Below are 12,055 nucleotides of genomic sequence, written 5' to 3'. Positions count from 1 at the left end.
ATGTGAGAAAAACTGAGGTTAGAAACAAAAAGGCAGTGATGGTGGTGATTGGTGAAATGGTGATTCTGGGTTTTAACTTCACTGATCAGAGAAGCTGAACGGATCTGATCAGCATTTAATCAGCTCAGAGACGCTGAAGCAGAAACTGTTTCAAACTGCAGCGTTGATCCTAAACCGGTAAAGAACCAGTTCAGTACAGGAAGTTCAGGAGGAATGTGGGCGTGGCTTAATCTGAGAGGAGCTCAGTGCGTATATCTCTATTTCTCCTCAGCCAACGAAAAGCTTGTTGCGTCATAATGATCTACTTTATATAATAAAACAAAGTCAGAGCAGTGATATCAGATCAACCTGAGACCTTCTGCTTACTGACAAACACCATGAAGATCTTCGTCTTTCTCTGCTTCGCTCTGAGTTTCATGGATCTGTGTCTCTGTGGAGGTGAGCAGATAAAATGTTTCCATCAGAGCAGCAGCACTGAAACCAGTCAGGATGATTCAACTTGATTTATTGATTCCTGATCAAATCTGGGATTAAAAAGCTCTAGAAAAATGAAGCTTGTTTTTATGTTGACCAGATTATTAGATTATTTCTAACAGATTATAGTTTAATGTTTGACATTGTAAAAACATTTTGATCAGGATCTAAAGGAAGATTGAAGAAGTTTGGACAGAAATTCTGAATATTGACTTTTATAACTCAGACTTTAATTCTTCTGGTTTCTGTTGTTTATTTTAACATAATTAAATAAAAACTAAAAATGCTGAATCATCACTGAAAACATTTGACTATGACTTTAAATGATTTTATATTCTGACTATAAGTGAAAAAACACTTTATGTTCAGAATCTGACCAACATTAAGATCCAAACGCAGCAAATGAATTTCACTTCAGTTTCAGGGATTTATTGCATAAAGAAAATCATTTTATTTAGAGCAAATAAAGCAGAACAGGATGTTCATGTTTTTATGACATCACAGCGACGGACAAACAGAACAGACTGAATGACGGTTCATCTGAACAGAACCAGAGTATCAGAACCAGCCCAGGTCCAGAGAAAGGCTGGTTCTGAGGATGATGAGGAGAGGAAGAGGGTTTAGCCGATGGCAGAGAGGAGCAGAGAGGACAGACTACAGATATCATTATTGATTATAGATCAATCCATAAGCAAACAATAAGGAAACAATCATTCTGTTACAGACAGACAGTAACTTTAGGCTTTATGTTCTGTTGTATTATTGATCTCTGGATGATTGTGTATTGATTTATTATTGTTGTTTGTTTTTACAGATCCAATAAACATCACAGCAGAATCAGGAGAGAACGTCACTCTGATATGTAGAGCTGACAGGAACGGAAAAGTTTTAGCTGTAAAGCTGATCAGAGACGACCTGAAACCACGATATGTATTTCTCTACAGGGATGAGCAGATTGATGTAAATCTCCAGAACCCTCAGTATTTGGGCCGAACAGAACTCCTCAGCCATTACATCACTGATAGAAACGTCAATGTGACTATAACCAATGTGACAGAGAAAGACAGTGCAGTGTATGAATGCCGTGTTCAGACTGAAATAAATGGATCAAAAAGCAACTCAGAAAGCACCTTCATCCACCTTCATGTAGCTGCTGCTCCTGCTGCTCCTCCAGGTGAGTGTTTGGATCAGAACCAGCAGCTTCCTGGTTCTGGATCTCAGATCAGATAATGATCTTCAGTGGGATCAGACTAATTCCTGGTTCTGTTCTGCAGGAACCATGGATGGAAACAGAGGAGAAGGAGGGAATGAAGATGGAGTCAGTCGAGGTCATGTTGGCCTGATGGTCTTTGCTGTTCTTGCTCTAGTTTCTCTCATTGTTTTCATGGTGATGATCAAAGTTATCAGGAGGAAGAAGATCAATACTCCTTCTCCCCCTGATGATGCAGAGACACCTCAGCTGATCTGACTGAAAGTTGATGTTTCAGGATCATCAGTCAAAGCAGAGACATTGTCTTTAGTCAATAAGAACATGGAAATATCAGGTTTTATTAAATATAAATGTGACAAAAACAATGAAGATCAATAACTTGCACAGTTCTTTTCCACAGCTGCATAAGGACCAGACCGTCTTGCCTCTTGTTTTCCGTCCTAATCATTGTATAAAAACTTACATATTGTAAATCTGGGAGATCTTATTGAGCTGGGTTAGACTTGAATCCAGACCAGCTTGATTTTCTTATGAGCTCTCATGATTGTGCACAATGCATCAATAAACCTGATTGATTGGTTCTACCTGAACAGTCCTTGGAAAGAGTTTAATTTCCACGACAAATTGGTGCCGAAACCTGGGAATCCTCGACTGAACATCCGAGGACGTCGATGAAGAGCGTTTTGATACCGACCTGGTCTAGACTCCAGCCTCAAACCTCGTATAGGATTTACGAGAGAAGAGGGGTGTTGGTCGGCTCCATGGCTCCAGCGACGGGATCAAGAAACTCCTAATAATTTATTTTTTTTACTGGAGAACTGATGGAACATTCAGGGGACAGCTGTCAGTCTCCTGTTGGACATTTGCACTAAGAACTGTGTGCAACTGAGCTTTTAAAACCTCTGCTGGTTTCCTGTTCAGTATCAGGGTAGAGAAGGAAAAGATAAACATGCTTCAGAGCTGTGAGAGAAGAAGAATTGAACTGTTTGATGATTGTTTCATCTGTGGACAAAATGGACATTGACTCAGGGACGATCTGGACGATCCAAAGATCCAACACCAGAACCAGTTAGACTGACAGGGAGCCAGAGGAAAGAGACGGGGAAGGATTTCACTGTAGCGATGCCGACACAGAGAGGAGGAAAGGAGCGGAAAAGAGACGTTCAAGATAAGTGACGCACACACACACAGCTGTGACACACACACACTGCAACGAAGACTGCTTGCTACTAACCCTGTTGAGATTTAGAAATTCTTTAGTGCAAAATGAATGACTTCAATTGAGTTCTGTGCTCCTGTTATCTCTGTCCTGTACAGCAGGACCAATATTAACGATCCTTCAGGAGCCCGTGAGCCATAGATTGAGAAACCGTGAAGGGAAACTGCAATCACTGAAGTTCTGCAATGAACTAATAAAATTATGCCATTGAACTATAATGAGTAAATGTTAAACTAACATTTTAAGAAAAACTATGGTTTTGAAACTCTTTAACAACAAACTCTTGCAGAAGTCAAAACTTCAATCTCTCTTTTTCCCAATATTAAATATTATAATGAGTTAATTGTGTTTCATAGGGAGCTAATTGTGATTATGAGAAGCATTGGTTCTGTGCCCCTGAGAAACTGTCAACATCTGTTTTGTTTGGATCATAGACAGAGCAGGTTGGACAGAGCAGGTTGGAAAGAGATGATTGGACAGAGATGATTGGACAGAGATGATTGGACAGAGCAGGTTGGACAGAGATGATTGGACAGAGCAGGTTGGACAGAGATGATTGGACAGAGATGATTGGACAGAGCAGGTTGGATTGAGCAGGTTGGACAGAGATGATTGGACAGAGCAGGTTGGACAGAGATGATTGGACAGAGATGATTGGACAGAGCAGGTTGGATTGAGCAGGTTGGACAGAGATGATTGGACAGAGCAGGTTGGACAGAGATGATTAGACAGAGCAGGTTGGACAGAGATGATTAGACAGAGCAGGTTGGACAGAGATGATTGGACAGAGAAGGTTGGACAGAGATGATTGGACAGAGCAGGTTGGACTGAGCAGATTGGACAGAGATGATTGGACAGAGCAGGTTGGACAGAGATGATTGGAAAGAGCAGGTTGGACAGAAATGATTGGACAGAGCAGGTTGGACAGAGATGATTGGACAGAGCAGGTTGGACAGAGATGATTGGACAGAGCAGGTTGGATTGAGCAGGTTGGACAGAGATGATTGGACAGAGATGATTGGACAGAGCAGGTTGGACAGAGCAGGTTGGACAGAGCAGGTTGGACAGAGATGATTGGACAGAGATGATTGGACAGAGCAGGTTGGACAGAGATGATTGGACAGAGATGATTGGACAGAGCAGGTTGGATTGAGCAGATTGGACAGAGATGATTAGACAGAGCAGGTTGGACAGAGATGATTGGACAGAGATGATTGGACAGAGCAGGTTGGATTGAGCAGGTTGGACAGAGATGATTAGACAGAGCAGGTTGGACAGAGATGATTGGACAGAGATGATTGGACAGAGAAGGTTGGACAGAGATGATTGGACAGAGCAGGTTGGACTGAGCAGATTGGACAGAGATGATTAGACAGAGCAGGTTGGACAGAGATGATTGGACAGAGCAGGTTGGACAGAGATGATTGGACAGAGATGATTGGACAGAGATGATTGGACAGAGCAGGTTGGACTGAGATGATTAGACAGAGCAGGTTGGACAGAGATGATTGGACAGAGAAGGTTGGACAGAGATGATTGGACAGAGCAGGTTGGACTGAGCAGATTGGACAGAGATGATTAGACAGAGCAGGTTGGACAGAGATGATTGGACAGAGAAGGTTGGACAGAGATGATTAGACAGAGCAGGTTGGACAGAGATGATTGGACAGAGAAGGTTGGACAGAGATGATTGGACAGAGCAGGTTGGACTGAGCAGATTGGACAGAGATGATTGGACAGAGCAGGTTGGACAGAGATGATTGGACAGAGCAGGTTGGACAGAGATGATTGGACAGAGCAGGTTGGACAGAGATGATTGGACAGAGCAGATTGGACAGAGATGATTAGACAGAGCAGGTTGGACAGAGATGATTGGACAGAGCAGGTTGGACAGAGATGATTGGACAGAGCAGGTTGGACAGAGATGATTGGACAGAGCAGATTGGACAGAGATGATTAGACAGAGCAGGTTGGACAGAGATGATTAGACAGAGCAGGTTGGACAGAGATGATTGGACAGAGCAGGTTGGACAGAGATGATTGAACAGAGATGATTGGACAGAGCAGGTTGGACAGAGATGATTGGACAGAGATGATTGGACAGAGATGATTGGACAGAGATGATTGGACAGAGCAGGTTGGACTGAGCAGATTGGACAGAGCAGGTTGGACAGAGATGATTAGACAGAGCAGGTTGGACAGAGATGATTGGACAGAGCAGGTTGGACAGAGATGATTGAACAGAGATGATTGGACAGAGCAGGTTGGACAGAGATGATTGGACAGAGATGATTGGACAGAGATGATTGGACAGAGCAGGTTGGACTGAGCAGATTGGACAGAGAAGGTTGGACAGAGATGATTGGACAGAGCAGGTTGGACTGAGCAGATTGGACAGAGATGATTGGACAGAGCAGGTTGGACAGAGATGATTGGACAGAGCAGGTTGGACAGAGATGATTGGACAGAGCAGGTTGGACAGAGATGATTGGACAGAGCAGGTTGGATTGAGCAGGTTGGACAGAGATGATTGGATTGAGCAGGTTGGACAGAGATGATTGGACAGAGCAGGTTGGACAGAGATGATTGGACAGAGCAGGTTGGACAGAGCAGGTTGGACTGTCTCTCTTTCGGCTGAGCAGAGACAGTATTTATTTTGGGTTCCTGACTTTACTCACACATAGCTTTGGCAAAAATCACATAAATTGTCATGGAGTAAATTTCTTCATGCATGTAAAATTGAAGCTGATTGGATTATTTCACCTGTTGACCCAAATGTAATGTTTCTGAACATATTGGCATTCAAAGAAAAGTTGTATCATTATACATTTTAAAAACTGTGGAATTGGTTCCAACCACAGACCTAAATTTTGAATCATGCTCTTTTATCTCAAACAGATCTGTCTCCACTATCAATAGCGCTATCTAAAGTTCTTGATGATTTTGGGCTAAAACACAAATATGACAAAGGTCTAATTAAATAAATAATTAAATTTATTAAATTGCTTTGCTTTTGGATTTGAAGGAAAACTATGGTGACAGCTTCATTATCTACAATGCTCTAACTAACGCTGATTGGTGCTGTTTGTTATGGCTCTGCATCATGTGATCCTGTTACTGTTTTTATGATGTAACTAATTGCCATCTCTGTGACTCAATTACTTTTTAACTATTTTATGATGGAATTCATTGAACTGTTCCCTGCTAAGGGGAAGAAATGTTTTGATTGTTATTATTGACATGGTTAGCAAGTGAACGGAAGCTCTCAGGGACAGGTCCTTCCTTCCACTTCTGTCTGTAATGATGCACTTACTGTCAAAACCTGTCAAATACGCTTTTTTGAGTTTTTCAGATAGAGAAAGACACATTGCCACGTCCTGCCGAGACGCCACTCCATACCATCAAACCCGGTGATTGGATCGTGGTGAAAAGCTTCCAGAGGACACATTGGACCTCCACACGCTGGGGGGGACCATTTCCAGTGCTGCTCGTCACAGTTATGGCTGTTAGGGTGACGAGTTGATGAAAGAAGCTGGTAAAAGAATAGAAATCATTTTATCAGCTTTAATGCATAAAGACCAGACTGGCTTAGTTAGACGCAGATAAACCTGAGACACCATTAGGAAACCATCCTGAGAGAAAACACTCAGTAAACTCTGAAAAACACTGATATGAAGCTGTTGACTTAGAAGAATCAAATATACCTGGCTCATTAATTTTCCTCTAGTCTCCCAGATCCAGGGACTCCGCATGTGCAGGGGAAATCATAAAGAAACCATTCGACATCAGACTTCAGATATATCTAGAGCTTTATCCAGAGAATTCAATGCATACAGAATGTTACATCAGCATCACACCCAGATTATCAAGACGTCCAACACATTGACAACACATAGAGTTACCTGCAACGAGTTGAAAGGGAAAAAAAAAAACAAAAATGCATTTTGGGAATTGCTCATGCGGGTGCAAACAAAGCAATTCGTTCTTCTGCTGTAAAACATACATTTTATAAGGATGTGTATTCTCTTAATTTAAATATATGCATTAGAAGGTGTATCCTCCCCTTGGGGGGCTGTTTAATGTTCATTTCATTGCCTTCTCTGAGACCTGTAAAAAAAAACCACAAGCAAATATATGGAGGACAAAGGTCATTCTCCACTAGAGTCTTCCCGTACCAATCTCTCCTTTAAACATTCCAGGACAGAATTTATGACCTGGTGGTTTTTCTGCCTCAGTGATTCAACAAGAAACTGATTTCTATTTTAAACAACTGGCACAAAAATTTAATGCCAAATAATAACTATAAGTTTAGGTCTAAAAACTGCAGGGTTGTCTACTTTTAGAAAAGCTCTTTTAGAATACCTGAAATATTTTGGAAGTAAAATAGTTTCCTAATTCTATTCTATTTCAGTAATATAAAATGCATAAAATAGTATGGTTAGATTAATTTTAGAGACAGTCAACCTTATGTATATGAAATATTAGATGCAGCATGAACATTTTGAGTAGATTCTACGTTAAGATAAACTTAGATAAAGATCCAAACTAAAACACCTGGTGACTCTCTGAAACTTACATCAATTACTAAGGAGGGTCTTCAGACAGGTGGGGGTTGTATTGCACTTCCTGTAGCACAGGGAGTCGGTCTCTTATTAGGATCAGTAAATTCTTTGGTATTTGTTTAGGAGTTCAGTAAAACACTAAAACCTATTAGACAAGTCTTCTATAAGTATAATCAAATGTATTAAGATAGTTCATTTAAGCATTAAACAACATGTTTTGAATTAGTTAGTCTCTAACCAAACTTATACTCCCAACAAAGCCGAGATGCTGAGGAAGCGTTTGATTCCTTTTTATAGAAAGTTCCTCCAAATCTGGATTTCATGCAACAATAACTGACACATTCAAATTGTTACACCAAACCAACGTCTAGAATTAAAATGAATGGAGATCTGACCAACTCATTCACCTTGGAGAGGAACCAGACATTTGAGCCCCTGGGTCAGCTGATCAGGCAGAGGTCAGAGGTCACAATGACATCTGGGGAACAGAAACTGTTTGCTGTCGATTTATTGATCGGTATAACACAGACGATCCCCAAACTGATCAAGTTACTTGAAGAGTTTAGTTTAATTTCTGGTTATAAGATGAATATAAATAAAACTCAATATTAACATTTAACTGTGATCCACCATGTTCTATTAAAAACTAAGTACACACAGTTTTGAGAAGTCGCTTGGTAGTAAAACGCCTAAGTATTTGATAGACTCGGCCTCCCAGTTGCAATTGTACAATTTGTTTTGAGGATTGTAAAGTCGGATCTAGTTGGTTTTACATACTCAGTCCATTTGGTCCAGATCTTATAAAATTTCCCCTTTTCAAGTTGGAGGGAGAAAGAAATCCTTTCTATAACATAAATCCGATAAACAATTTCGATCCATTGATGGATATTGAGTGGTTCTGGTTTCAGCCATTTCCTGGTGATGGATTTGTTACTGGTTGCCAGTAAAACCAGCAGCTTTTTGTCTCTATTGGTCCATGTGTCCAAATACTCCATTTCACATTTAAATGGTATGTTTACATTAAATATATCTTCAATATGTTTATGGAGCTCTTCCTAATACGGTCTTATTACTTGGCAATCCCAAAAAATATGGAATTGATTGGCACCATTAAGTCATGCAATCCCCACTTTTTATTTTGCTTTATTTATTTTGTTTGTTTTTTGTTTGTTTGTTTGTTTTGTTCAATTATGTTCAAATTTGGTGTCGTTCACAACTAAAAATCTGTTAAAGAAAATACCAGAACGTCACTGTGGACAAAATCACCTGGATTCCAAGCTTTTCACCTCAAATGGGTAATTATTGTATGTGATGGAAATCTGTCTTTATAAATAAAATTAAAAAAAAAGACAACGCCATCCTGGGGTCCACCTGAATGTCAAACTGAGGAGGACAACGCACAACTTCTGCATGAGGACGACTCACTTTACTGCTGCTGGTGTTAAGTGCTAGTAACCTCTGACTCCCAACGTTTAGGAAGAGGAAAGAGACGCAATTGGGGAATACGGAAGACACGAATATAACAACGAACACTGGTTCATTTTGTACGTCACCCCAATCAAAGAACTATTGCTGGTCCACTGGCAAGAGTTGAAGTGGGGAGTGAAGATTGAAATAAATATTAAAAGAGTTCCAGAGCAAGGAAGAAAAGGAAAGACAAGAGAATTCATCATGATGGCGATCACACCTTCATCTTGTTCCAATTACAGACTTTGTGACTTGGATGTTTTGTCCTACAGTGATGGTGGAGATGATGTAATGTTTTTATGTTTTAAGTAATGTAATTATTGATTTTTAGGCTAGTATCCTAGCTTAGATTTCCTATACTGCTTTGACAATCGCAGAAATAATCCCAAACAGAACATATAGAGGACCGCCTCCCTGGCAAGAGGGGTTGCAAGATAAGTTTTCCTACCTCACATATTGTTATGGGAACAATAAGGTTACTGCCGGTAGGTTTTTCGTATCTTGCGTATATGTTCATTTTGTTACGTCTTCCAGGATTCTGTTATGTTATGTCTTTTGACTGAGAAGGGGATTGTTGATTATGCTGATTAATAATAAATATTTCCATATTTATTTGTTATCTGAAGAGGGGATTGTCAAGTAATAATTACAATAAGGTCACATCTGCAAGTCATGTCGTATGAAATGTTTGTGAACTCTCACCAAAAGGACTATTTGGCTTCTTTGTAAATAACTAGTTGAGTTACTTGTAAGAGGTTGAAAGGTTGTTTTCCACAGCTGCATAAGGACCAGACCTTCTTGCCTCTTGCTTTCCTTCCTAATCATTGTATAAAAACTTCCATGTTGTAAATCTGGCAGAGCTTAGTGAGCTGGGTTAGACTTGAATCCCTACGGGTTTGATTATTGATTGTTTTATGAGCTCTCATGATTGTGCACAATGCATGAATAAACCTGATTGAGTGCTTCTACCTGAACAATGCTTGGAAAGAGTTTTTTTTTCATGACAATATCTAAACTCAGTGAGTCTAAAGTCCTTTATGTTTGACCTTTGACCTGAGTGATAAAATTCTTTCTGAGAAGCAAATCAGGGTCAAATATGAAAGATTTATATTTTATTTTGTATAAATTATTTCTGAATTAAAAGTTGATATTTTTATACAAATCATGTTTCTGGTTTTATGTTTGTCTTGTTTTTTCTTGCTGAGTCGGCAGATCCACTGTGATAAAACCATTGATCCATCATCAGTTATCAGTTAATAATCTGAGCAGATTATTAATGAACTTTGAACCAAAATGTCTGGAAGTTCATCTGCTTGGAAAAGGAAAAATGATCCAGTTTATCAGAAGAGAAGAAACTAATTCAGCTGAATGATCTCAACCATAAAAATATGAAGACATATTCCACGTCTGGATCCACATGCAGAAGCAGCAGCTCCTCTCTGACTCCCTCCTGGATGAAGCAGAGAGAAAAACCCAGACAGTCTGCAGAGGAAACTCATTTCAGCTGCTTGTTTCTGAGATCTTGTTCTTCTCTCAGTGATGAGGACAGAAACAAAGATCAACCAGAAAACCATTTTAGATCAACTCACTCATGAACAATTAGCCAAAACTAGAAAATTAATGAAAATGCCAAAGTGTGCCCATTGCTTGGAACCCAGCATTCTGATGCTAAAAATTAGCATCAATGCTAAGTTTAGCTAAAATGTATTCAATAGCCTGTAGAGAGTCACAAGCATGTTGACGAACATGAGTTTATATTATTCAGTATGTTAAAATTAGTGTATTAGCTACAATTAGCCAAAATGCTAATGTTAGGATAAATGCTGTCAGTAGCATATGAGGCATCACTAGCATGCTATCTTTCTTTGACTTGCTCCATTCAGTTTTCTAAACAGGGCTAATAAATAAAACAATAACTCAAAAGCTTATTTTAGGGAGAAGGATAATGCTAATGCTAGGCTAATGCTTGCAGGGCAAGGCAGTGCACAAGTGGAGCATAGTGCACTGCTAATGTTTATGCTAATGTTAACCTAGAGTCTTAGTCTGACTCAGAGTCTCATTTCTAAAGGTGGCCTCAAACTGGTTTGTTACTTTCAAATCAATTCAGCTTATTTCATAAAAAATCATTTAAATTCAGTCACATATAGATGCACGTACCTTTTTAACAAACAGTGCAGTATATTCAATTCATTAAGCAAAGTAGAGCTATAAAAACTTGTATCTAAAGAAACCAGCAGAGCATGAAGTCACTGACCTGCAGCATCATTCCTCTTGGACAGCTTCTAGCACTTGCATTTGTATCATTGACTTTACAGCAAACCCCTCATACTTAGCATGCATGTAGTGACAGTAGGGAGGAAAAGCTTAAACATGAAGAAACCTCCAGCAGAGGCAGAGCCAGAAACCTGGCTCAGTACACAGCAGGCATCTGCCACAATGGACTGGAGGTTTTATACACAAGAAGAAAACAGAAGAGATGATGTAGGATTGTTTCTGATCCACTCAAAGGATCTAAGAAACCCACTTGAAGGGGGAACAGTTGGTCCTTATTCCTTCTCTGTTCCAGAGGAAATGGAGACTCAGAGGTTGAGTTGAAGAACTGAAACCATGTTGTATCATGATTCCTCCAGATATTTAACTTCATGTCTCAGTCAGGATCCACCGCCCTGCATGTCACTCACCTGGTCTGAGTCAGTGGCTGATTAACAGGCTGGATGGTGCAGAGGTCATGAGGTCATTTGAGTCAGGTACTCAAAATGACCTGGGGGCTCTGGCGGGCCTCGCCAGCACCCTGGCCCTGCATACGGTATGATCAGAGTTTGCTATAATCAAACTTTAATCATTGATCAACTTTAAGCTTTCAAAGCAATAACATTATTTCTGTTTTCACTGATGATCCATAACTGAACATAAGGAATTTCAAATAAAAAGATTATAAACTAGCTTAAACACAAGATTACCATCTGTGCAACAATTCATCGTTGTCTCATCTTCTCCTTCCTCTTCAACAGGAACCACAGATGAAAACATTCAAAATGTCAGAATCAGATTTCATTAAATCTATAAATCTGATGGCTGCCAATAACAGAATCAGGTAAGAAATGTAAACTTTTTGGACCTGAT

At 39.8% G+C, this 12,055-nt stretch overlaps 1 protein-coding gene across 1 annotated transcript; it reads left to right on the top strand.

The window, feature by feature from the left end:
* Nucleotides 1-334: 334 nt before the first annotated feature.
* LOC129376728 (butyrophilin subfamily 2 member A1-like) lies at nucleotides 335-2,274 on the top strand. The gene is made up of 3 exons (XM_055056309.1): nucleotides 335-438; nucleotides 1,289-1,648; nucleotides 1,749-2,274. Exons 1-3 carry the CDS (start codon nucleotides 378-380, stop codon nucleotides 1,940-1,942), a joined length of 615 nt encoding a protein of 204 aa, XP_054912284.1. The 5' UTR covers nucleotides 335-377; the 3' UTR covers nucleotides 1,943-2,274.
* Nucleotides 2,275-12,055: the final 9,781 nt, after the last annotated feature.

The sequence above is a fragment of the Poeciliopsis prolifica genome, unplaced genomic scaffold (assembly GCF_027474105.1).
Source record: "Poeciliopsis prolifica strain line A6 unplaced genomic scaffold, Auburn_PproV2 SCAFFOLD044, whole genome shotgun sequence".
NCBI classification, from domain to species: Eukaryota; Metazoa; Chordata; class Actinopteri; order Cyprinodontiformes; family Poeciliidae; genus Poeciliopsis; species Poeciliopsis prolifica.
Note: the sequence above shows the minus strand (reverse complement) of the source record. Positions and strands in the feature narration are given on the sequence as shown.

Bases quoted from the DNA above. Each gene is read 5' to 3' on its own strand.
- LOC129376728 (XM_055056309.1), top strand. From the start codon at position 378: ATGAAGATCTTCGTCTTTCTCTGCTTCGCTCTGAGTTTCATGGATCTG. The intron at 439-1,288 runs GTGAGCAGATAA...TTGTTTTTACAG, and splicing joins GGATCTGTGTCTCTGTGGAG to ATCCAATAAACATCACAGCA. The intron at 1,649-1,748 runs GTGAGTGTTTGG...TCTGTTCTGCAG, and splicing joins TGCTCCTGCTGCTCCTCCAG to GAACCATGGATGGAAACAGA.